The 26,180-nt window shown below is 59.5% G+C and overlaps 2 protein-coding genes across 2 annotated transcripts; one reads left to right on the forward strand and one right to left on the reverse strand.

Annotated features, from left to right (window-relative positions):
• Positions 1-19,334: 19,334 nt before the first annotated feature.
• On the forward strand, positions 19,335-21,888 carry ZNHIT2 (zinc finger HIT-type containing 2). Its single transcript, XM_054001863.1, is given in 4 exon segments — positions 19,335-19,353; positions 19,751-20,796; positions 20,798-21,019; positions 21,022-21,888. Coding segments are annotated over 4 exon segments (1,491 nt in total). The 3' UTR covers positions 21,226-21,888.
• A 118-nt stretch (positions 21,889-22,006) lies between these two features.
• Positions 22,007-26,084, reverse strand: TM7SF2 (transmembrane 7 superfamily member 2). The gene is given in 12 exon segments (XM_054001845.1): positions 22,007-22,463; positions 22,872-22,994; positions 23,076-23,156; positions 23,442-23,604; positions 23,986-24,012; positions 24,014-24,100; positions 24,486-24,583; positions 24,825-24,989; positions 25,216-25,255; positions 25,478-25,549; positions 25,551-25,657; positions 26,001-26,084. Coding segments are annotated over 12 exon segments (1,173 nt in total). The 5' UTR covers positions 26,056-26,084; the 3' UTR covers positions 22,007-22,308.
• Positions 26,085-26,180: the final 96 nt, after the last annotated feature.

The raw sequence follows: 26,180 nt of genomic DNA on the forward strand, positions 1-26,180 counted from the left end.
CGGGCACCTCCAAAAATCCAAACGATCGAGGATGTGTCGCAGACCCAAGCTGCCCCCACCTCAAACCTGTGCTGCCCTGACAGTCCCAAGGGAACCCTACAAACTGACATCAGGAACCTGGGCTGGCCACTTTTCTTTCCCAAGGAAAAAGGCTGATCTTTGCCTCCAGGGGCCTGTGGCCCGGAAGTGGCCGGACACCTCCAAAAATCCAAACGATCGAAGATGTGTCGCAGACCCAAGCTGCCCCCAGCTCAAACCTGTGCTGCCCTGACAGTCCCAAGGGAACCCTACAAACTGACATCAGGAACCTGGGCTGGCCACTTTTCTTTCCCAAGGAAAAAGGACTGGTCTGTGTCTCCAGGGGCCTGTGGCCCTGAAGTGGCCGGACACCTCCAAAAATCCAAACGATCGAGGATGTGTCGCAGACCCAAGCTGCCCCCACCTCAAACCTGTGCTGCCCTGACAGTCCCAATGGAACCCTACAAACTGACATCAGGAACCTGGGCTGGCCACTTTTCTTTCCCAGGGAAAAGGACCGGTCTTTGTCTCCAGGGGCCTGTGGCCCTGAAGTGGCCGGACACCTCCAAAAATCCAAACGATCGAAGATGTGTCGCAGACCCAAGCTGCCCCCACCTCAAACCTGTGCTGCCCTGACAGTCCCAAGGGAACCCTACAAACTGACATCAGGAACCTGGGCTGGCCACTTTTCTTTCCCAGGGAAAAAGGCTGATCTTTGCCTCCAGGGGTCTGTGGCCCTGAGTGGCCGTACACCTCCAAAAATCCAAACGATCAAAGATGTGTCGCAGACCCAAGCTGCCCCCACCTCAAACCTGTGCTGCCCTGACAGTCCCAAGGGAACCCTACAAACTGACATCAGTAACCTGGGCTGGCCACTTTTCTTTCCCAGGGAAAAGGACCGGTCTTTGCCTCCAGGGGCCTGTGGCCCTGAAGTGGCCGGACACCTCCAAAAATCCAAACGATCGAAGATGTGTCGCAGACCCAAGCTGCCCCCACCTCAAACCTGTGCTGCCCTGACAGTCCCAAGGGAACCCTACAAACTGACATCAGGAACCTGGGCTGGCCACTTTTCTTTTCCGAGGAAAAAGGCTGATCTTTGCCTCCAGGGGCCTGTGGCCCTGAAATGGCCGGACACCTCCAAAAATCCAAACGATCGAAGATGTGTCGCAGACCCAAGCTGCCCCCACCTCAAACCTGTGCTGCTTTGACAGTCCCAAGGGAACCCTACAAACTGACATCAGGAACCTGGGCTGGCCACTTTTCTTTCCCAGGGAAAAGGACCGGTCTGTGTCTCCAGGGGCCTGTGGCCCTGAAGTGGCCGGACACCTCCAAAAATCCAAACGATTGAGGATGTGTCGCAGACCCAAGCTGCCCCCACCTCAAACCTGTGCTGCCCTGACAGTCCCAAGGGAACCCTACAAACTGACATCAGGAACCTGGGCTGGCCACTTTTCTTTCCCAGGGAAAAGGACCGGTCTGTGTCTCCAGGGGCCTGTGGCCCTGAAGTGGCCGGACACCTCCAAAAATCCAAACGATCGAAGATGTGTTGCAGACCCAAGCTGCCCCCAGCTCAAACCTGTGCTGCCCTGACAGTCCCAAGGGAACCCTACAAACTGACATCAGGAACCTGGGCTGGCCACTTTTCTTTCCCAGGGAAAAGGACCGGTCTTTCTCTCCAGGGGCCTGTGGCCCTGACTGGCTGGACACCTCCAAAAATCCAAACGATCGAAGATGTGTCGCAGACCCAAGCTGCCCCCACCTCAAACCTGTGCTGCCCTGACAGTCCCAAGGGAACCCTACAAACTGACATCAGGAACCTGGGCTGGCCACTTTTCTTTCCCAGGGAAAAAGGCTGATCTTTGCCTCCAGGGGCCTGTGGCCCTGAAATGGCCGGACACCTCCAAAAATCCAAACGATCGAAGATGTGTCGCAGACCCAAGCTGCCCCCAGCTCAAACCTGTGCTGCCCTGACAGTCCCAAGGGAACCCTACAAACTGACATCAGGAACCTGGGCTGGCCACTTTTCTTTCCCAGGGAAAAGGACCGGTCTGTGTCTCCAGGGGCCTGTGGCCCTGAAGTGGCCGGACACCTCCAAAAATCCAAACGATCGAAGATGTGTCGCAGACCCAAGCTGCCCCCAGCTCAAACCTGTGCTGCCCTGACAGTCCCAAGGGAACCCTACAAACTGACATCAGGAACCTGGGCTGGCCACTTTTCTTTCCCAGGTTAAAAGGCTAAACTTTGCCTCCAGGGGCCTGTGGCCCTGAGTGGCCGGACACCTCCAAAAATCCAAACGATCGAAGATGTGTCGCAGACCGAAGCTGCCCCCACCTCAAACCTCTGCTGCCCTGACAGTCCCAAGGGAACCCTACAAACTGACATCAGGAACCTGGGCTGGCCACTTTTCTTTCCCAGGGAAAAGGACCGGTCTGTGTCTCCAGGGGCCTGTGGCCCTGAAGTGGCCGGAGACCTCCAAAAATGCAAACGATCGAGGATGTGTCGCAGACCCAAGCTGCCCCCAGCTCAAACCTGTGCTGCCCTGACAGTCCCAAGGGAACCCTACAAACTGACATCAGGAACCTGGGCTGGCCACTTTTCTTTCCCAGGGAAAAGGACCGGTCTTTGTCTCCAGGGGCCTGTGGCCCTGAAGTGGCCGGACACCTCCAAAAATCCAAACGATCGAAGATGTGTCGCAGACCCAAGCTGCCCCCACCTCAAACCTGTGCTGCCCTGACAGTCCCAAGGGAACCCTACAAACTGAAATCAGGAACCTGGGCTGGCCACTTTTCTTTCCCAGGGAAAATGACGGGTCTGTGTCTCCAGGGGCCTGTGGCCCTGAAGTGGCCGGACACCTCCAAAAATCCATACGATCGAAGATGTGTCGCAGACCCAAGCTGCCACCACCTCAAACCTGTGCTGCCCTGACAGTCCCAAGGGAACCCTACAAACTGACATCAGGAACCTGGGCTGGCCACTTTTCTTTCCCAAGGAAAATGGCTGATCTTTGTCTCCAAGGGCCTGTGGCCCTGAAGTGGCCGGGCACCTCCAAAAATCCAAACGATCGAGGATGTGTCGCAGACCCAAGCTGCCCCCAGCTCAAACCTGTGCTGCCCTGACAGTCCCAAGGGAACCCTACAAACTGACATCAGGAGCCTGGGCTGGCCACTTTTCTTTCCCAAGGAAAAAGGCTGATCTTTGCCTCCAGGGGCCTGTGGCCCGGAAGTGGCCGGACACCTCCAAAAATCCAAACGATCGAAGATGTGTCGCAGACCCAAGCTGCCCCCACCTCAAACCTGTGCTGCCCTGACAGTCCCAAGGGAACCCTACAAACTGACATCAGGAACCTGGGCTGGCCACTTTTCTTTCCCAGGGAAAAAGGCTGATCTTTGCCTCCAGGGGTCTGTGGCCCTGAGTGGCCGGACACCTCCAAAAATCCAAACGATCGAAGATGTGTCGCAGACCCAAGCTGCCCCCAGCTCAAACCTGTGCTGCCCTGACAGTCCCAAGGGAACCCTACAAACTGACATCAGGAACCTGGGCTGGCCCTTTTCTTTCCCAGGGAAAAGGACCGGTCTGTGTCTCCAGGGGCCTGTGGCCCTGAAGTGGCCGGACACCTCCAAAAATCCAAACGATCGAAGATGTGTCGCAGACCCAAGCTGCCCCCAGCTCAAACCTGTGCTGCCCTGACAGTCCCAAGGGAACCCTACAAACTGACATCAGGAACCTGGGCTGGCCACTTTTCTTTCCCAAGGAAAATGGCCGATCTTTGCCTCCAGGGGCCTGTGGCCCTGAGTGGCCAGACACCTCCAAAAATCCAAACGATCGAGGATGTGTCGCAGGCCCAAGCTGCCCCCACCTCAAACCTGTGCTGCCCTGACAGTCCCAAGGGAACCCTACAAACTGACATCAGGAACCTGGGCTGGCCACTTTTCTTTCCCAGGGAAAAAGGCTAAACTTTGCCTCCAGGGGCCTGTGGCCCAGAGTCCCCAGACACCTCCAAAAATCCAAACGATCGAAGATGTGTCGCAGACCGAAGCTGCCCCCACCTCAAACCTCTGCTGCCCTGACAGTCCCAAGGGAACCCTACAAACTGACATCAGGAACCTGGGCTGGCCACTTTTCTTTCCCAGGGAAAAGGACCGGTCTGTGTCTCCAGGGGCCTGTGGCCCTGAAGTGGCCGGAGACCTCCAAAAATGCAAACGATCGAAGATGTGTCGCAGACCCAAGCTGCCCCCAGCTCAAACCTGTGCTGCCCTGACAGTCCCAAGGGAACCCTACAAACTGACATCAGGAACCTGGGCTGGCCACTTTTCTTTCCCAGGGAAAAAGGCTGATCTTTGTCTCCAGGGGCCTGTGGCCCTGAAGTGGCCGGGCACCTCCAAAAATCCAAACGATCAAAGATGTGTCGCAGACCCAAGCTGCCCCCAGGTCAAACCTGTGCTGCCCTGACAGTCCCAAGGGAACCCTACAAACTGACATCAGGAACCTGGGCTGGCCACTTTTCTTTCCCAGGGAAAAAGGCTGATCTTTGCCTCCAGGGGTCTGTGGCCCTGAAGTGGCCGGACACCTCCAAAAATCCAAACGATCAAAGATGTGTCGCAGACCCAAGCTGCCCCCACCTCAAACCTGTGCTGCCCTGACAGTCCCAAGGGAACCCTACAAACTGACATCAGGAACCTGGGCTGGCCACTTTTCTTTCCCAAGGAAAATGGCTGATCTTTGTCTCCAGGGGCCTGTGGCCCTGAAGTGGCCGGACACCTCCAAAAATCCAAACGATCGAAGATGTGTCGCAGACCCAAGCTGCCCCCAGCTCAAACCTGTGCTGCCCTGACAGTCCCAAGGGAACCCTACAAACTGACATCAGGAACCTGGGCTGGCCACTTTTCTTTCCCAGGGAAAAAGGCTGATCTTTGCCTCCAGGGGTCTGTGGCCCTGAGTGGCCGGACACCTCCAAAAATCCAAACGATCGAAGATGTGTCGCAGACCCAAGCTGCCCCCACCTCAAACCTGTGCTGCCCTGACAGTCCCAAGGGAACCCTACAAACTGACATCAGGAACCTGGGCTGGCCACTTTTCTTTCCCAGGGAAAAGGACCGGTCTTTGTCTCCAAGGGCATGTGGCCCTGAATTGGCCGGACACCTCCAAAAATGCAAACAATCGAAGATGTGTCGCAGACCCAAGCTGCCCCCACCTCAAACCTGTGCTGCCCTGACAGTCCCAAGGGAGCCCTACAAACTGACATCAGGAACCTGGGCTGGCCACTTTTGTTTCCCAGGGAAAAGGACCGGTCTGTGTCTACAGGGACCTGTAGCCCTGAGTGGCCGGACACCTCCAAAAATCCAAACGATCGAAGATGTGTCGCAGACCCAAGCTGCCCCCAGCTCAAACCTGTGCTGCCCTGACAGTCCCAAGGGAACCCTACAAACTGACATCAGGAGCCTGGGCTGGCCACTTTTCTTTCCCAAGGGAAAAGGCTGATCTTTGCCTCCAGGGGCCTGTGGCCCTGAAGTGGCCGGACACCTCCAAAAATCCAAACGATCGAAGATGTGTCGCAGACCCAAGCTGCCCCCAGCTCAAACCTGTGCTGCCCTGACAGTCCCAAGGGAACCCTACAAACTGACATCAGGAACCTGGGCTGGCCACTTTTCTTTCCCAAGATAAAAGGACCGGTCTGTGTCTCCAGAGGCCTGTGGCCCTGAGTGGCCAGACACCTCCAAAAATCCAAACGATCGAAGATGTGTCACAGACCCAAGCTGCCCCCACCTCAAACCTGTGCTGCCCTGACAGTCCCAAGGGAACCCTACAAACTGGCATCAGGAACCTGGGCTGGCCACTTTTCTTTCCCAGGGAAAAGGACCAGTCTGTGTCTCCAGGGGCCTGTGGCCCTGAAGTGGCCGGACACCTCCAAAAATACAAACAATCGAAGATGTGTCGCAGACCCAAGCTGCCCCCACCTCAAACCTGTGCTGCCCTGACAGTCCCAAGGGAACCCTACAAACTGACATCAGAAACCTGAGCTGGCCACTTTTCTTTCCCAGGGAAAAAGGCTGATCTTTGCCTCCAGGGGACTGTGGCCCTGAGTGGCCGGACACCTCCAAAAATCCAAACGATCGAGGATGTGTCGCAGACCCAAGCTGCCCCCACCTCAAACCTGTGCTGCCCTGACAGTCCCAAGGGAACCCTACAAACTGACATCAGGAACCTGGGCTGGCCACTTTTCTTTCCCAAGGAAAAAGGCTGATCTTTGCCTCCAGGGGCCTGTGGCCCTGACTGGCTGGACACCTCCAAAAATCCAAACGATCGAAGATGTGTCGCAGACCCAAGCTGCCCCCACCTCAAACCTGTGCTGCCCTGACAGTCCCAAGGGAACCCTACAAACTGACATCAGGAACCTGGGCTGGCCACTTTTCTTTCCCAAGGAAAAAGGCGGATCTTTGTCTCCAGGGGCCTGTGGCCCTGTAGTAGCCGGACACCTCCAAAAATCCAAACGATCGAAGATGTGTCGCAGACCCAAGCTGCCCCCACCTCAAACCCGTGCTGCCCTGACAGTCCCAAGGGAACCCTACAAACTGACATCAGGAGCCTGGGCGGGACACTTTTCTTTCCCAAGGTAAAAGGCTGATCTTTGCCTCCAGGGGCCTGTGACCCTGACTGGCCGGACACCTCCAAAAATCCAAACGATCGAAGATGTGTCGCAGACCCAAGCTGCCCCCGGCTCAAAACTGTGCTGCCCTGACAGTCCCAAGGGAACCCTACAAACTGACATCAGGAACCTGGGCTGGCCACTTTTGTTTCCCAGGGAAAAGGACCTGTCTTTGTCTCCAGGGGCCTGTGGCCCTGAAGTGGCCGGACACCTCCAAAAATCCAAACGATCGAAGATGTGTCGCAGACCCAAGCTGCCCCCACCTCAAACCTGTGCTGCCCTGACAGTCCCAAGGGAACCCTACAAACTGACATCAGGAACCTGGGCTGGCCACTTTTCTTTCCCAGGGAAAAAGGCTGATCTTTGCCTCCAGGGGTCTGTGGCCCTGAGTGGCCGGACACCTCCAAAAATCCAAACGATCGAAGATGTGTCGCAGACCCAAGCTGCCCCCACCTCAAACCTGTGCTGCCCTGACAGTCCCAAGGGAACCCTACAAACTGACATCAGGAACCTGGGCTGGCCACTTTTCTTTCCCAAGGAAAATGGCTGATCTTTGCCTCCAGGGGCCTGTGGCCCTGAGTGGCCAGACACCTCCAAAAATCCAAACGATCGAGGATGTGTCGCAGACCCAAGCTGCCCCCACCTCAAACCTGTGCTGCCCTGACAGTCCCAAGGGAACCCTACAAACTGACATCAGGAACCTGGGCTGGCCACTTTTCTTTCCCAGGGAAAAGGACCGGTCTTTGTCTCCAAGGGCATGTGGCCCTGAATTGGCCGGACACCTCCAAAAATGCAAACAATCGAAGATGTGTCGCAGACCCAAGCTGCCCCCACCTCAAACCTGTGCTGCCCTGACAGTCCCAAGGGAGCCCTACAAACTGACATCAGGAACCTGGGCTGGCCACTTTTGTTTCCCAGGGAAAAGGACCGGTCTGTGTCTACAGGGACCTGTAGCCCTGAGTGGCCGGACACCTCCAAAAATCCAAACGATCGAAGATGTGTCGCAGACCCAAGCTGCCCCCAGCTCAAACCTGTGCTGCCCTGACAGTCCCAAGGGAACCCTACAAACTGACATCAGGAACCTGGGCTGGCCACTTTTCTTTCCCAGGGAAAAGGACCGGTCTGTGTCTACAGGGACCTGTAGCCCTGAGTGGCCGGACACCTCCAAAAATCCAAACGATCGAAGATGTGTCGCAGACCCAAGCTGCCCCCACCTCAAACCTGTGCTGCCCTGACAGTCCCAAGGGAACCCTACAAACTGACACCAGGAACCTGGGCTGGCCACTTTTCTTTCCCAAGGAAAATGGCTGATCTTTGTCTCCAGGGGCCTGTGGCCCTGAGTGGCCGGACACCTCCAAAAATCCAAACGATCGAGGATGTGTCGCAGACCCAAGCTGCCCCCAGCTCAAACCTGTGCTGCCCTGACAGTCCCAAGGGAACCCTACAAACTGACATCAGGAACCTGGGCTGGCCACTTTTCTTTCCCGAGGAAAAAGGCTGATCTTTCCCTCCAGGGGCCTGTGGCCCTGACTGGCCGGACACCTCCAAAAATCCAAACGATCGAAGATGTGTCGCAGACCCAAGCTGCCCCCAGCTCAAACCTGTGCTGCCCTGACAGTCCCAAGGGAACCCTACAAACTGACATCAGGAGCCTGGGCTGGCCACTTTTCTTTCTCAAGGGAAAAGGCTGATCTTTGCCTCCACGGGCCTGTGGCCCTGAAGTGGCCGGACACCTCCAAAAATCCAAACGATCGAGGATGTGTCGCAGACCCAAGCTGCCCCCACCTCAAACCTGTGCTGCCCTGACAGTCCCAAGGGAACCCTACAAACTGACATCAGGAACCTGGGCTGGCCACTTTTCTTTCCCAAGGAAAAAGGCTGATCTTTGCCTCCAGGGGCCTGTGGCCCTGACTGGCCGGACACCTCCAAAAATCCAAACGATCGAAGATGTGTCGCAGACCCAAGCTGCCCCCACCTCAAACCTGTGCTGCCCTGACACTCCCAAGGGAACCCTACAAACTGACATCAGGAACCTGGGCTGGCCACTTTTCTTTCCCAAGGAAAAAGGCTGATCTTTGTCTCCAGGGGCCTGTGGCCCTGACTGGCCGGACACCTCCAAAAATCCAAACGATCGAGGATGTGTCGCAGACCCAAGCTGCCCCCACCTCAAACCTGTGCTGCCCTGACAGTCCCACGCGAACCCTACAAACTGACATTAAGAACTTGGGCTGACCACTTTTCTTTCAAAAGGAATAAAGCTGATATTTGTTTCCATGGGCCTGTGGCCCTCAGTGGCCAGCTACGTCCAAAATTCCGAACGATCGAGGATGTGTCGCAGACCCAAGCTGCCCCCACCTCAAACATGTGCTGCCCTGACAGTCCCAAGGGAACCCTACAAACTGACATCAGGAACCTGGGCTGGCCACTTTTCTTTCCCAGGGAAAAGGACCGGTCTGTGTCTCCAGGGGCCTGTGGCCCTGAAGTGGCCGGACACCTCCAAAAATCCAAACGATCGAGGATGTGTCGCAGACCCAAGCTGCCCCCAGCTCAAACCTGTGCTGCCCTGACAGTCCCAAGGGAACCCTACAAACTGACATCAGGAACCTGGGCTGGCCACTTTTCTTTCCCAGGGAAAAGGACCGGTCTGTGTCTCCAGGGGCCTGTGGCCCTGAAGTGGCCGGACACCTCCAAAAATCCAAACGATCGAAGATGTGTCGCAGACCCAAGCTGCCCCCACCTCAAACCTGTGCTGCCCTGACAGTCCCAAGGGAACCCTACAAACTGACATCAGGAACCTGGGCTGGCCACTTTTCTTTCCCAAGGAAAAAGGCTGATCTTTGCCTCCAGGGGCCTGTGGCCCTGAAGTGGCCGGACACCTCCAAAAATCCAAACGATCGAAGATTTGTCGCAGACCCAAGCTGCCCCCACCTCAAACCTGTGCTGCCCTGACAGTCCCAAGGGAACCCTACAAACTGACATCAGGAACCTGGGCTGGCCACTTTTCTTTCCCAGGGAAAAGGACCGGTCTGTGTCTCCAGGGGCCTGTGGCCCTGAAGTGGCCGGACACCTCCAAAAATCCAAACGATCGAAGATGTGTCGCAGACCCAAGCTGCCCCCAGCTCAAACCTGTGCTGCCCTGACAGTCCCAAGGGAACCCTACAAACTGACATCAGGAACCTGGGCTGGCCACTTTTCTTTCCCAGGGAAAAGGACCGGTCTGTGTCTCCAGGGGCCTGTGGCCCTGAAGTGGCCGGACACCTCCAAAAATCCAAACGATCGAAGATGTGTCGCAGACCCAAGCTGCCCCCACCTCAAACCTGTGCTGCCCTGACAGTCCCAAGGGAACCCTACAAACTGACATCAGGAACCTGGGCTGGCCACTTTTCTTTCCCAAGGAAAAAGGCTGATCTTTGCCTCCAGGGGCCTGTGGCCCTGACTGGCCGGACACCTCCAAAAATCCAAACGATCGAAGATGTGTCGCAGACCCAAGCTGCCCCCACCTCAAACCTGTGCTGCCCTGACAGTCCCAAGGGAACCCTACAAACTGACATCAGGAACCTGGGCTGGCCACTTTTCTTTCCCAAGGAAAAAGGCTGATCTTTGCCTCCAGGGGCCTGTGACCCTGAGTGGCTGGACACCTCCAAAAATCCAAACGATCGAGGATGTGTCGCAGACCCAAGCTGCCCCCACCTCAAACCTGTGCTGCCCTGACAGTCCCAAGGGAACCCTACAAACTGACATCAGGAACCTGGGCTGGCCACTTTTCTTTCCCAAGGAAAAAGGCTGATCTTTGCCTCCAGGGGCCTGTGGCCCTGACTGGCCCGACACCTCCAAAAATCCAAACGATCGAAGATGTGTCGCAGACCCAAGCTGCCCCCACCTCAAACCTGTGCTGCCCTGACAGTCCCACGCGAACCCTACAAACTGACATTAAGAACTTGGGCTGACCACTTTTCTTTCAAAAGGAATAAAGCTGATATTTGTTTCCATGGGCCTGTGGCCCTCAGTGGCCAGCTACGTCCAAAATTCCGAACGATCGAGGATGTGTCGCAGACCCAAGCTGCCCCCACCTCAAACATGTGCTGCCCTGACAGTCCCAAGGGAACCCTACAAACTGACATCAGGAACCTGGGCTGGCCACTTTTCTTTCCCAGGGAAAAGGACCGGTCTGTGTCTCCAGGGGCCTGTGGCCCTGAAGTGGCCGGACACCTCCAAAAATCCAAACGATCGAAGATGTGTCGCAGACCCAAGCTGCCCCCAGCTCAAACCTGTGCTGCCCTGACAGTCCCAAGGGAACCCTACAAACTGACATCAGGAACCTGGGCTGGCCACTTTTCTTTCCCAGGGAAAAGGACCGGTCTTTGTCTCCAGGGGCCTGTGGCCCTGACTGGCCGGACACCTCCAAAAATCCAAACGATCGAAGATGTGTCGCAGACCCAAGCTGCCCCCACCTCAAACCTGTGCTGCCCTGACAGTCCCAAGGGAACCCTACAAACTGACATCAGGAACCTGGGCTGGCCACTTTTCTTTCCCAAGGAAAAAGGCTGATCTTTGCCTCCAGGGGCCTGTGGCCCGGAAGTGGCCGGACACCTCCAAAAATCCAAACGATCGAAGATGTGTCGCAGACCCAAGCTGCCCCCAGCTCAAACCTGTGCTGCCCTGACAGTCCCAAGGGAACCCTACAAACTGACATCAGGAACCTGGGCTGGCCACTTTTCTTTCCCAGGGAAAAGGACCGGTCTGTGTCTCCAGGGGCCTGTGGCCCTGAAGTGGCCGGACACCTCCAAAAATCCAAACGATCGAAGATGTGTCGCAGACCCAAGCTGCCCCCACCTCAAACCTGTGCTGCCCTGACAGTCCCAAGGGAACCCTACAAACTGACATCAGGAACCTGGGCTGGCCACTTTTCTTTCCCAAGGAAAAAGGCTGATCTTTGCCTCCAGGGGCCTGTGACCCTGAGTGGCTGGACACCTCCAAAAATCCAAACGATCGAGGATGTGTCGCAGACCCAAGCTGCCCCCACCTCAAACCTGTGCTGCCCTGACAGTCTCACGCGAACCCTACAAACTGACATTAAGAACTTGGGCTGACCACTTTTCTTTCAAAAGGAATAAAGCTGATATTTGTTTCCATGGGCCTGTGGCCCTCAGTGGCCAGCTACGTCCAAAATTCCGAACGATCGAGGATGTGTCGCAGACCCAAGCTGCCCCCACCTCAAACCTGTGCTGCCCTGACAGTCCCAAGGGAACCCTACAAACTGACATCAGGAACCTGGGCTGGCCACTTTTCTTTCCCAAGGAAAATGGCTGATCTTTGTCTCCAGGGGCCTGTGGCCCTGAAGTGGCCGGACACCTCCAAAAATCCAAACGATCGAAGATGTGTTGCAGACCCAAGCTGCCCCCACCTCAAACCTGTGCTGCCCTGACAGTCCCAAGGGAACCCTACAAACTGACATCAGGAACCTGGGCTGGCCACTTTTCTTTCCCAGGGAAAAAGGCTAAACTTTGCCTCCAGGGGCCTGTGGCCCAGAGTCGCCAGACACCTCCAAAAATCCAAACGATCGAAGATGTGTCGCAGACCCAAGCTGCCCCCACCTCAAACCTGTGCTGCCCTGACAGTCCCAAGGGAACCCTACAAACTGACATCAGGAACCTGGGCTGGCCACTTTTCTTTCCCAAGGGAAAAGGCTGATCTTTGTCTCCAGGGGCCTGTGGCCCTGAAGTGGCCGGACACCTCCAAAAATCCAAACGATCGAAGATGTGTCGCAGACCCAAGCAGCCCCCAGCTCAAACCTGCGCTGCCCTGACAGTCCCAAGGGAACCCTACAAACTGACATCAGGAACCTGGGCTGGCCACTTTTCTTTCCCAGGGAAAAGGACCGGTCTGTGTCTCCAGGGGCCTGTGGCCCTGAAGTGGCCGACAACCTCCAAAAATCCAAACGATCGAAGATGTGTCGCAGACCCAAGCTGCCCCCACCTCAAACCTGTGCTGCCCTGACAGTCCCAAGGGAACCCTACAAACTGACATCAGGAACCTGGGCTGGCCACTTTTCTTTCCCAAGGAAAAAGGCTGATCTTTGCCTCCAGGGGCCTGTGGCCCTGAAATGGCCGGACACCTCCAAAAATCCAAACGATCGAAGATGTGTCGCAGACCCAAGCTGCCCCCACCTCAAACCTGTGCTGCCCTGACAGTCCCAAGGGAACCCTACAAACTGACATCAGGAACCTGGGCTGGCCACTTTTCTTTCCCAGGGAAAAAGGCTGATCTTTGTCTCCAGGGGTCTGTGGCCCTGAGTGGCCGGACACCTCCAAAAATCCAAACGATCGAGGATGTGTCGCAGACCCAAGCTGCCCCCAGCTCAAACCTGTGCTGCCCTGACAGTCCCAAGGGAACCCTACAAACTGACATCAGGAACCTGGGCTGGCCACTTTTCTTTCCCAGGGAAAAGGACCGGTCTGTGTCTCCAGGGGCCTGTGGCCCTGAAGTGGCCGGACACCTCCAAAAATCCAAACGATCGAAGATGTGTCGCAGACCCAAGCTGCCCCCACCTCAAACCTGTGCTGCCCTGACAGTCCCAAGGGAACCCTACAAACTGACATCAGGAACCTGGGCTGGCCACTTTTCTTTCCCAAGGGAAAAGGCTGATCTTTGTCTCCAGGGGCCTGTGGCCCTGAAGTGGCCGGACACCTCCAAAAATCCAAACGATCGAAGATGTGTCGCAGACCCAAGCAGCCCCCAGCTCAAACCTGTGCTGCCCTGACAGTCCCAAGGGAACCCTACAAACTGACATCAGGAACCTGGGCTGGCCACTTTTCTTTCCCAGGGAAAAGGACCGGTCTGTGTCTCCAGGGGCCTGTGGCCCTGAAGTGGCCGGACACCTCCAAAAATCCAAACGATCGAAGATGTGTCGCAGACCCAAGCTGCCCCCACCTCAAACCTGTGCTGCCCTGACAGTCCCAAGGGAACCCTACAAACTGACATCAGGAACCTGGGCTGGCCACTCTTCTTTCCCAGGGAAAAGGACCGGTCTTTGTCTCCAGGGGCCTGTGGCCCTGAAGTGGCCGGACACCTCCAAAAATCCAAACGATCGAAGATGTGTCGCAGACCCAAGCTGCCCCCACCTCAAACCTGTGCTGCCCTGACAGTCCCAAGGGAACCCTACAAACTGACATCAGGAACCTGGGCTGGCCACTTTTCTTTCCCAAGGAAAAAGGCTGATCTTTGCCTCCAGGGGCCTGTGGCCCTGAAGTGGCCAGACACCTCCAAAAATCCAAACGATCGAAGATGTGTCGCAGACCCAAGCTGCCCCCACCTCAAACCTGTGCTGCCCTGACAGTCCCAAGGGAACCCTACAAACTGACATCAGGAACCTGGGCTGGCCACTTTTCTTTCCCAGGGAAAATGACGGGTCTGTGTCTCCAGGGGCCTGTGGCCCTGAAGTGGCCGGACACCTCCAAAAATCCAAACGATCGAAGATGTGTCGCAGACCCAAGCTGCCCCCAGCTCAAACCTGTGCTGCCCTGACAGTCCCAAGGGAACCCTACAAACTGACATCAGGAACCTGGGCTGGCCACTTTTCTTTCCCAGGGAAAAGGGCCGGTCTTTGTCTCCAAGGGCCTGTGGCCCTGAATTGGCCGGACACCTCCAAAAATCCAAACGATCGAAGATGTGTCGCAGACCCAAGCTGCCCCCACCTCAAACCTGTGCTGCCCTGACAGTCCCAAGGGAACCCTACAAACTGACATCAGGAACCTGGGCTGGCCACTTTTCTTTCCCAAGGGAAAAGGCTGATCTTTGTCTCCAGGGGCCTGTGGCCCTGAAGTGGCCGGACACCTCCAAAAATCCAAACGATCGAAGATGTGTCGCAGACCCAAGCAGCCCCCAGCTCAAACCTGTGCTGCCCTGACAGTCCCAAGGGAACCCTACAAACTGACATCAGGAACCTGGGCTGGCCACTTTTCTTTCCCAAGGAAAAAGGATGATCTCTGCCTCCAGGGGTCTGTGGCCCTGAAGTGGCCGGACACCTCCAAAAATCCAAACGATCGAAGATGTGTCGCAGACCCAAGCTGCCCCCACCTCAAACCTGTGCTGCCCTGACAGTCCCAAGGGAACCCTACAAACTGAAATCAGGAACCTGGGCTGGCCACTTTTCTTTCCCAGGGAAAATGACGGGTCTGTGTCTCCAGGGGCCTGTGGCCCTGAAGCGGCCGGACACCTCCAAAAATCCAAACAATCGAGGTTGTGTCGCAGACCCAAGCTGCCCCCAGCTCAAACCTGTGCTGCCCTGACAGTCCCAAGGGAACCCTACAAACTGACATCAGGAACCTGGGCTGGCCACTTTTCTTTCCCAAGGAAAAAGGCTGATCTTTGCCTCCAGGGGCCTGTGGCCCGGAAGTGGCCGGACACCTCCAAAAATCCAAACGATCGAAGATGTGTCGCAGACCCAAGCTGCCCCCAGCTCAAACCTGTGCTGCCCTGACAGTCCCAAGGGAACCCTACAAACTGACATCAGGAACCTGGGCTGGCCACTTTTCTTTCCCAGGGAAAAAGGCTGATCTTTGCCTCCAGGGGTCTGTGGCCCTGAGTGGCCGGACACCTCCAAAAATCCAAACGATCGAAGATGTGTCGCAGACCCAAGCTGCCCCCACCTCAAACCTGTGCTGCCCTGACAGTCCCAAGGGAACCCTACAAACTGACATCAGGAACCTGGGCTGGCCACTTTTCTTTCCCAAGGAAAAAGGCTAAACTTTGCCTCCAGGGGCCTGTGGCCCTGACTGGCCGGACACCTCCAAAAATCCAAACGATCGAAGATGTGTCGCAGACCGAAACTGCCCCCACGTCAAACCTGTGCTGCCCTGACAGTCCCAAGGGAACCCTACAAACTGACATCAGGAACCTGGGCTGGCCACTTTTCTTTCCCAAGGGAAAAGGCTGATCTTTGTCTCCAGGAGCCTGTGGCCCTGAGTGGCCGGACACCTCCAAAAATCCAAACGATCGAAGATGTGTCGCAGACCCAAGCAGCCCCCAGCTCAAACCTGTGCTGCCCTGACAGTCCCAAGGGAACCCTACAAACTGACATCAGGAACCTGGGCTGGCCACTTTTCTTTCCCAGGGAAAAGGCTGATCTTTGCCTCCAGGGGCCTGTGACCCTGAAGTGGCCGGACACCTCCAAAAATCCAAACGATCGAAGATGTGTCGCAGACCCAAGCTGCCCCCACCTCAAACCTGTGCTGCTTTGACAGTCCCAAGGGAACCCTACAAACTGACATCAGGAACCTGGGCTGGCCACTTTTCTTTCCCAGGGAAAAGGACCGGTCTGTGTCTCCAGGGGCCTGTGGCCCTGAAGTGGCCGGAGACCTCCAAAAATCCAAACGATCGAAGATGTGTCGCAGTCCCAAGCTGCCCCCACCTCAAACCTGTGCTGCCCTGACAGTCCCAAGGGAACCCTACAAACTGACATCAGGAACCTGGGCTGGCCACTTTTCTTTCCCAGGGAAAAGGACCGGTCTGTGTCTCCAGGGGCCTGTGGCCCTGAAGTGGCCGGACACCTCCAAAAATCCAAACGATCGAAGATGTGTCGCAGACCCAAGCTGCCCCCACCTCAAACCTGTGCTGCCCTGACAGTCCCAAGGGAACCCTACAAACTGACATCAGGAACCTGGGCTGGCCACTTTTCTTTCCCAAGGAAAAAGGCTGATCTTTGCCTCCAGGGGCCTGTGGCCCTGAAATGGCCGGACACCTCCAAAAATCCAAACGATCGAAGATGTGTCGCAGACCCAAGCTGCCCCCACCTCAAACCTGTGCTGCCCTGACAGTCCCAAGGGAACCCTACAAACTGACATCAGGAACCTGGGCTGGCCACTTTTCTTTCCCAGGGAAAAAGGCTGATCTTTGTCTCCAGGGGTCTGTGGCCCTGAGTGGCCGGACACCTCCAAAAATCCAAACGATCGAGGATGTGTCGCAGACCCAAGCTGCCCCCACCTCAAACCTGTGCTGCCCTGACAGTCCCAAGGGAACCCTACAAACTGACATCAGGAACCTGGGCTGGCCACTTTTCTTTCCCAAGGGAAAAGGCTGATCTTTGTCTCCAGGGGCCTGTGGCCCTGAAGTGGCCGGACACCTCCAAAAATCCAAACGATCGAAGATGTGTCGCAGACCCAAGCTGCCCCCAGCTCAAACCTGTGCTGCCCTGACAGTCCCAAGGGAACCCTACAAACTGACATCAGGAACCTGGGCTGGCCACTTTTCTTTCCCAGGGAAAAAGGCTGATCTTTGCCTCCAGGGGCCTGTGGCCCTGAAATGGCCGGACACCTCCAAAAATCCAAACGATCGAAGATGTGTCGCAGACCCAAGCTGCCCCCAGCTCAAACCTGTGCTGCCCTGACAGTCCCAAGGGAACCCTACAAACTGACATCAGGAACCTGGGCTGGCCACTTTTCTTTCCCAAGGAAAAAGGCTGATCTTTGCCTCCAGGGGCCTGTGGCCCTGAAGTGGCCGGACACCTCCAAAAATCCAAACGATCGAAGATGTGTCGCAGACCGAAGCTGCCCCCACCTCAAACCTGTGCTGCCCTGACAGTCCCAAGGGAACCCTACAAACTGACATCAGGAACCTGGGCTGGCCACTTTTCTTTCCCAGGGAAAAGGACCGGTCTGTGTCTCCAGGGGCCTGTGGCCCTGAAGTGGCCGGACACCTCCAAAAATCCAAACGATCGAAGATGTGTTGCAGACCCAAGCTGCCCCCAACTCAAACCTGTGCTGCCCTGACAGTCCCAAGGGAACCCTACAAACTGACATCAGGAACCTGGGCTGGCCACTTTTCTTTCCCAGGGAAAAGGACCGGTCTGTGTCTCCAGGGGCCTGTGGCCCTGAAGTGGCCGGACACCTCCAAAAATCCAAACGATCGAAGATGTGTCGCAGACCCAAGCTGCCCCCACCTCAAACCTGTGCTGCCCTGACAGTCCCAAGGGAACCCTACAAACTGACATCAGGAACCTGGGCTGGCCACTTTTCTTTCCCAGGGAAAAGGACCGGTCTGTGTCTCCAGGGGCCTGTGGCCCTGAAGTGGCCGGACACCTCCAAAAATCCAAACGATCGAAGATGTGTCGCAGACCCAAGCTGCCCCCAGCTCAAACCTGTGCTGCCCTGACAGTCCCAAGGGAACCCTACAAACTGACATCAGGAACCTGGGCTGGCCACTTTTCTTTCCCAAGGAAAAAGGCTGATCTTTGCCTCCAGGGGCCTGTGGCCCTGAAATGGCCGGACACCTCCAAAAATCCAAACGATCGAAGATGTGTCGCAGACCCAAGCTGCCCCCACCTCAAACCTGTGCTGCCCTGACAGTCCCAAGGGAACCCTACAAACTGACATCAGGAACCTGGGCTGGCCACTTTTCTTTCCCAAGGAAAAAGGCTGATCTTTGCCTCCAGGGGCCTGTGGCCCTGAAATGGCCGGACACCTCCAAAAATCCAAACGATCGAAGATGTGTCGCAGAGCCAAGCTGCCCCCACCTCAAACCTGTGCTGCCCTGACAGTCCCAAGGGAACCCTACAAACTGACATCAGGAAACTGGGCTGGCCACTTTTCTTTCCCAGGGAAAAGGACCGGTCTTTGTCTCCAGGGGCCTGTGGCCCTGAAGTGGCCGGACACCTCCAAAAATCCAAACGATCGAAGATGTGTCGCAGACCCAAGCTGCCCCCACCTCAAACCTGTGCTGCCCTGACAGTCCCAAGGGAACCCTACAAACTGACATCAGGAACCTGGGCTGGCCACTTTTCTTTCCCAGGGAAAAGGACCGGTCTGTGTTTCCAGGGGCCTGTGGCCCTGAAGTGGCCGGACACCTCCAAAAATCCAAACGATCGAAGATGTGTCGCAGACCCAAGCTGCCCCCAGCTCAAACCTGTGCTGCCCTGACAGTCCCAAGGGAACCCTACAAACTGACATCAGGAACCTGGGCTGGCCACTTTTCTTTCCCAAGGAAAAAGGCTGATCTTTGCCTCCAGGGGCCTGTGACCCTGAAGTGGCCGGACACCTCCAAAAATCCAAACGATCGAGGATGTGTCGCAGACCCAAGCTGCCCCCAGCTCAAACCTGTGCTGCCCTGACAGTCCCAAGGGAACCCTACAAACTGACATCAGGAACCTGGGCTGGCCACTTTTCTTTCCCAGGGAAAAGGACCGGTCTTTGTCTCCAGGGGCCTGTGGCCCTGACTGGCCGGACACCTCCAAAAATCCAAACGATCGAGGATGTGTCGCAGACCCAAGCTGCCCCCACCTCAAACCTGTGCTGCCCTGACAGTCACAAGCTCATCCTGATGCGTAGGAGCTGATAATGACCATTGCGGGGATTGCTGGTCTCCAGGACGGTTTGGATGGGTGCTAACGAAGGATCTCTGAGGCCCGGTCTTTAGAGCATATGGTTTATTGTAAAGGATGAAGGGCCCTGCTTAGAGTTGCTAGCCGCAACTCGTGGCAGGCCCGGGGAGAGCGGGGGGGGGACAGAGAGGGAGAGAGAGAGAGATGGTGCCAGGTGGGTGTCCCAGCAGGAGGGTCCAAGCGAGAGCGTCCGGTCCCTCGGCCGCACCTTATCAGGGGGCTTCAAGGTGGGCTGGGACAGGACTTGGGCCAATGGGGTTACAGACATCGGATACTTCAGGGGAGGGTTACAGGTATGGGATGAACCACACATTGTGGGGTGAGACAGGACATTCCATTTGACCTTAGGATCTATCAGAAAGGGGGGATTGCTTTCAGCTTGGCTGTATTATTGTTTTCGGGATGCTCAGTAATGAAGGTTTGGTATTTCAAACCTTGTTTTCATCTCGATATCTGTATTCTCTGATTCTTTTGCCAGGCCCTCATATTTTTAGGGCCTTGCTATTTCATCTTCCCCGACAACCATGGCCACAATAAACACAGCTCTGTGATAAAATTGCACTGCCGTCCCCGAGGTTGCCGTGGAAGCACCGCCGCCACTTGGGGATCCCTCCCCTCGTTCCCCCTCAGCTCGCACCCAGAGCGTCACCTGTCCTGGCCCCTCCTGTCCCGGAACGCTCTGTCATAAGGCACTAATAGCGGGGAGTGTTAATTAGCTGATTTTAGTGAAAACGGGCTGTTTCGGCAGGTGGTCGCGAAAAGAGCCGACCGCTGCCGGAAATGCCCGAATGGCGGAGAGGGCGGGTCAACGAAAGGGGGCGAGGGGCGTGGCGAGCCGAGCCGGGACGGAAAAACCCGAGCGGCGGAGCTCGGCGGAAAGCGACCAAGGAGCGGCCTGCGAGCCCTGATTGGCCAATCGCCTCCGAGGGGGCGGGGCGTGCCTGGCCGTGTGGCGCCGAAAGGGCGGGGTCAGACGCCAAGATGGCGGCGGGCCGCGGCGGAGCCTCCGTGCGGAGTCTGCAGCGCTCCCGCGGCCCCCTACACGTGCCCGCGCTGCCACCGCCGCCTCTGCTCCCTGCGCTGCTACCGCGCCCACGGCCCCTGCGCCGAGGCCTTTTACCGTGATCAGGTTCTTGAGGCGTTGCGCGCTGAGCGCAATTCTCCCCCAAGCCCCGCGCTGCCCGGGCTGCGCGAAGGACGCGAGCCCGGGGATCCAGCGCGGCCTACAAGCCGCGGGCTGTGGGAACAGCTCAGCGAGGCGGAGCGCGGCAGGTTCCGGCAGCTGCTGAGTTCCGGGGAGGCCGCGGCGCTGCTGCCGCAGTGGCGGCCGTGGTGGTGGCGCGGGCGGGGGCGAGTGGAGGAGCTCGGGGACGGCTCGGGGGCCGAGGAGGAGGATGAGGAGGGCGGCGAAGGTCGGCCCGGCCCCGCGCCGCCCGTCCCGGCCTCGGTGCCCCCGCTGAGCGCCCTCCGCGCCGCGCCCCCGTCCCCCTTGGTGCGGTTTCAGCTGCCGAACGCGCTGTTCGGTTACGCCTTCGCGCTGAGCCTGCACGGCGGGGACGAGACGCTGCTCCCCGAGCTCCCCGACGCCGCCATCGCCGCCTCGGCCGCGCTCCGCGACCGCCGCCCCTTCACCAGCACGGCCGAGGCGCTTCTGAGCGCCCGGCGCGACGCCCGCGCCGCGGGGCTGCCCCTGAGCCCCCTCGGCGACAGCGGGGCGCTCCTGGCCGTTGTGCAGCTGCTGGAGGGTCGCGATAGTCGCGACCCCCGGCGCCGACGTGGCAGCGGCTTTGTGGCATCTGTGGCGACTGCTGAGGGCGGGGGCGCGGGCGCTCCCGCCCCCCGAGCGGAGCCGCTTCCGAGGGGCCCGCAGGAAGGTCGGGTTCCTGCTGAGCTGGAGCCGGGGGGCCACCGAGGAGCTCGCCCAGCTCGCCCGGGAGGCGTGGGGAGTTCACGCCGAGGTGGCCGCGGAGGAGGCCGGCGGTGGCCCCAAATCAGGGAGGGGCTGGAGAAGGTCTGGGGGGGGCCCCGGCCGCCCCCCAGGGAGGAGCGGGTAGATCGGTCACCCTGGATGGTCACAGACGGGGCCCGTGTGGAGGAGGTTGAGGATGTTTCTGGGGGTCCCCGGCCGCCCCCGGCTGTCGGTAGTGACAGGGGGGTGCAGGGTCGGCAGCTGATCGAGGAGCTGGACTGAGATGGGCACATCCCAAGGAAACACCTCCGGGAGAGAACCCGCCACTTAAGGGACAGGACTGATGAACGTCCAGAGAACCAGGCCCGGGACAGCTGCTCGTTAAGGGGTAGGACTAATGAACGTCCAGCGAAACCGTGCCAGGAGTGACTCGTTAAGCGATGGCACCGAGGAGATCCTGCCTCATTAAGGGCTGGACTAAGCAATGTCCGGGAAATGACACTCTTTAAGGAACAGGACTCATCAAGGGAGGGGATTAATGAGACCCCCAAGGAAGTGGATTCAGGAGAGAACCTGCTCATCAGTGATCCAGACTAAGGAAGACCCAAGGAACCAGGCCCAGAACCGCTTGTTAAGGGCCGGGACTAAAGAACATCCCACAGACCAGTCCTAGGAATGACGCTCGCTAAGGATGGGACTAACGGCAGGGCAAATACCATTAGGAGAGATCTTGAATTAGTTAAGGGTCTGGGCTAATGGAGGGCCAGAGAAAGTGGCCCCGGGGAAAGCTGTGCGATAAGGGATGGGAGTAACCAGATCCCAAAAAAACGAGAGACCCTTCTTGTCAATGACCTGGCTAACAAGCTCCTTGTGCTAATTAATGAGTGTTGTTAATGAAGGGGGCACTAGTTAATTAAAGTGGGTGCTGATGGATGTGGGCATTTATTAATGAAGGAGGCACTGATTAGTGAAGGGGAAAACTAGTTAATGAAGGAGGGGACTAATGAACATGGGCATTAACAAAGCCAGAAAAGAAGGGGAGACCTCAAGACTTCATTACAAGTTTTTTTTATTACTTTATCCACAGTAATGGGGCTGTGAAACCCCCTGTGACCTGGAGGCCCCTCAGCAACTGGGGAATCCCAAGGGGGTCCACACTCTCAGTAAGTGTGGGGAGTCCCAGTTGATTTGAGAGGTCAGTAAATTTTGGAGTGTCAGTAAGTGTTGGGGGGGGGGGGGTCCCGAAGGTGCCTCAGTAGATGGGGGGGCCTTGGGGGTTCCACAGGCAACGTGGAGAATCCCAGGAGGGTCCCAGGGAGTCCCTCTGTGGATCTCGGGGGTCGCAGGGGGGTCTTGGAGGAACCCTCAGTAGATGAGGGGCAGCAGCCGACGGGGCACACGCTGGCACAGGCCCCCCCAGGCCCCCCCAAACCGGCGCCGCTGCTGCCGCTCCCCCACGAGTGCTCGGAGCTCGCGGAGCACAGCCCCCACCAGGAGCAGCAGCAGCGGCGGGGACAGGCCTGGGGGGGACACGGGGGTCAGGGGGTCACAGCACTCAGGAGACATGGGGGGCTCAGGGGGGCCAGGGCCCAGCACTGGGGGGCTCTTGGGTGTGGAGCAGGTGGCTGGAGGGGGCAACGGGGAGGGTCTGGGTGTGGGTGAAGGGGAGGACCCAGATGTCTGGGGGGAGACGCCCAGCACGGTCCCAGTGGGGCAGGGACAGGACACCAGGTGTTTGGGAAGAAGGTCAGGTGGGGTCCAAATGTTGGGGGGGCTGCGGGGGGGGGGGGGAGGTGTTTTGGGGTGCTCAGGGTGAGTTCAAGGGTTTTGAGGGGCTCAGGTGTCTGGGAGGGCTCAGGAGCGACACAGGGTTTTGGGGGGACCCCAGCGAAGGAGGGGTGGCCCAGCAGGGTGAGGGGGGGTCTCACCGCAGGGAAGGGTCCAGCCCAATGCCATCAGCAGCTCCCCAAGGTCATCGGGGCGTCGCACGAGCCCCCACCAGCCCCCTGCCAGCAGCACCTGCCCCGTGGCCGTGGGGACTGTGGGGAGACCTGGGAGGGAAACGGGAGTCTGTGGGGTCCCAGATTTGGGGATCCTTGGCGGTTTGGGTTTCCCGGGCTTGGGGGTCTCACCGGCCACTCGGGGGTCTCGGGGGTCACGGCTGAAGAGGCTCCTCTGGGTGGTGGCACCGTGGAAGATCCACAACCCCAGGGCTGGGGGGGAAGGGGAGGGGGATGTCAGGACACTCCAAACTGCCCGAGACCCCCCCCGAGCTCCTCATTGACACCCCACAAATCCCCCCAGTTCCCCCTGAACCCACCCCACCCCCATTCTGCCCTGCTGCACCCCCATTCCCCCAGTTAATCCCCAATTAATCCCTAGCGCTCCCATTAACCCCAAATCCCCCCAGTTCCCCCCAAATCTCCTCCAGTGCTCCCAATTCCCCCCATTTGTTCCCCAGTCCTCGCCCAATTCCCCCAGTGCGCCCCTGTGCCCACCGTAGAGCCCCCCACAGGCAGCCCCCCCGGCTCCCCCCAGCTTGTTTTGGGGTCTTCGCAGGAGCAGCAGCGCTGGGAGGGGACCCCCAAAAGGGCCCCAGGCAAGAGCCCCGAAGACTCCCAGGAACCCCCCGGGGCCGGGGGGAGAATTCCTGCTCAGCTCCTGGGGAAGGGGAAGAGGTGAGACCCCACAACCCCCACCCCCCCCCCCCAAACACACCTCACCCCCCGGGGGGATCCCAAAAACCCCCTGGAGACCCCACAGACGCTCCCACTGCCCCCATACACCCCCCGGAGTCCTCCCGTGTCCTCCCACCCATCCCGCAGCCCCCCGCCCTGCCCCCCCCCACGGGGTCCCACTCTCCTGGGGGGTTCCCTTCACCGGGGGGGTCCCCCCTTGTCCCCCCCACCACGTCCCCCCCGTGCCCCTCAACCCCCCCACGTGTGGTTTCCCCTCGCTCACCCCCCCCCATCCTCCTGCGCGCACCCGTGACCCCCCCACTCGTGTGGTCCCCACCGTGTCCCCCTGTGCAGTTTCCCCCACCCTGAGGCGCCGCAGCACCGGGACCCCCCTGAGCGGCCACCACGAGCACAAGGGGCAGCGACGGGGACCCCCAAAGCCGCTGCTGCTCCCCCAGAGCCGCCGCCAGCACCAGCAGCTGGGGGGGGACATTTGGGACACGGTGGGGGCAAAGGGGGAGGCAAAGGCGGGGGGGACAGGTGGGACACGGGGGGACACAGGCACGGGTGGGGGCACAGACGGGGAACAACAGGGGGAAGAGCCCGTTAACCTCCTGGGCCCGCCTCTTGTCCCAGTGCTCCCAGTCCCTCCCAGTTTGCCCGCAGTAGGCCCAGCCGCCCCCCCCGCACCCACCCAGTGTCCCCCATGTGTTCTCCCAGTCCCCTCCCAGTGCCTTCCCACTCCCTCCAGTGCCCACCCAGTCTTCCCCCAAGCCCCTTCCAGTGCTCCGCAGTTCTCCCGGTGCCCCTGCAGCTCCCCCAGTTCCCCCCAGTTCCCCCCAGTCCCTCCCAGTGCCCCCGTACCCAGGCGCAGAGCCCGACCCGCTCCCAGTGCAGACTCTCGGGGGGCTCCAGCGGGGACCCCAGTTCCCCCCCCACGAAGAAATCGTACACAAGGTGTCCTGGAGGGGGAGGGAGCACGGCCTCAGCCCCCCCGGATAGCCTCAGACCCCCAGGCCGACCCCCCAGCACAGCCGGCCCCTCCCCCAGCACCCACCGCCACCCCCGAGGCCCCTCCCGCAGACCCCCGGAGTCCCCCATGACACCCACAGACCCCCCAGCCACCCCAGCCCGCTATGACCCCCCCCCCAGATCCCCTCCCCAGACCCCTAATCCCCCCCTCAGCGCCCCCCCCCCGCTCACCAGTGCCTCCCCCCCGCAGTCGCCGCCGCGCGAGGAGGACGAGCCCGAGGCCGAAGGCGACGCTGGACGCTGCCGCCGCCAGCGGGGGCAGGAGGGGGCACAGGGGGGGCAGGGGGACCCCCAGGGCCAGAGCCCCCCCCAGGGCCCCCCCCAGCGCCAAGAGCCCTGAGCCAGCGGCAGTGAGAGCTGCGACCCCCGAAGGGACCCCCCGACCCCCCCCCCAGCCCACACCCAACCCATGCAGAAGGACCCAAACGGACCCTGGGCCGCCCCCCCCGTCCCCCCCAGAGTCCCACCAGGACCCCTGCCCCCTCCGAGGGACCCTGAGCTCGGACCCTCACCCAGCTCCCTCAGGGACCCCTGCCAGCCCCCCCGAGGGCCCCCCACTCACAGCCGAGGTCCCAGAGGGGTCCTGGGGCGTCACCGGGGCTCTGGGGACAACAGAGTCACCGCGACCCCCCCCCTTGAGCCCCCCCTTCCAGCCCCCCGGGTCCCCACCCCTTTCCCACTCCCCCCCCTCAGTGTCCCCAACGCCCCCGAGCCACCCTCCCCGCCCCCACCGTGCCCCCCACCCCCCAACTCCCCCACATCCCAAATCCCCCAACCCCCCCCCACCCCCCAAATCCCCCCATCCCCCCGCGCCCCCCCCTCACCCTCGGGGGTCTCCAGCAGCTCCCGAGCGCGTGGGCGCCCACCCAGGCGAGGACGAGCGCCAGGGTGGGGGGGGGTGGGCAGGGCCAGGGCGGGGGTCCCCCAGCCCTCCCCCTCCCCCATGCACGCGCTCACGACCCCCACGAGCCCCAGCGGCAGCAGCAGCGTCAGAGCCCCCGCGCCTGGGGGGGGGGGGGGGGGGGGCGGGTGAGACCCCGGCCCAGAAAAGGGACCCAGGAACCCCCGTCCCACCCAAGGGAAGGGGCCCGGGTGTGTCCCCCTCCCCAAAACGTGGACAGGGGTCACTCCCCCCCCCACCCCTGCTGGCGGTCCGAGGGCCGGGTGACCCCCGGCCCCCAAAAGGGGTCCCCGACCCCTCCCAAAAGGGGACCCAGGGCTCCGGACACCCCTCCCCCGGCCCCTAAAAGGCATCAGGAGCTCCCTCCCTCGCCCCCCTCCCCCCGAAAAGGGGACCCAGTGGTGCCCCCCACCCTCCAAAAGCGAATCCTCCCCCCCCCCCCGTACCCCAGGGCCCCCCAAATTCCAGCTCGGGGGTGGGAGGTGCCCGGGGGGGCTCCATGGCTGGGGGGAGGGCCGGGGGGGACAAGGGGATTTTCGGGGGTCCTGGACGCGCAATCTCCGCCCCTGGGGGCGTGGCTGAGCAGTCGCCACGCCCCTCCGGCAGGTGATGTCACCGTGCCGCGC

The sequence above is a fragment of the Vidua macroura genome, chromosome 33, assembly GCF_024509145.1.
Source record: "Vidua macroura isolate BioBank_ID:100142 chromosome 33, ASM2450914v1, whole genome shotgun sequence".
Classification (NCBI taxonomy): Eukaryota; Metazoa; Chordata; class Aves; order Passeriformes; family Viduidae; genus Vidua; species Vidua macroura.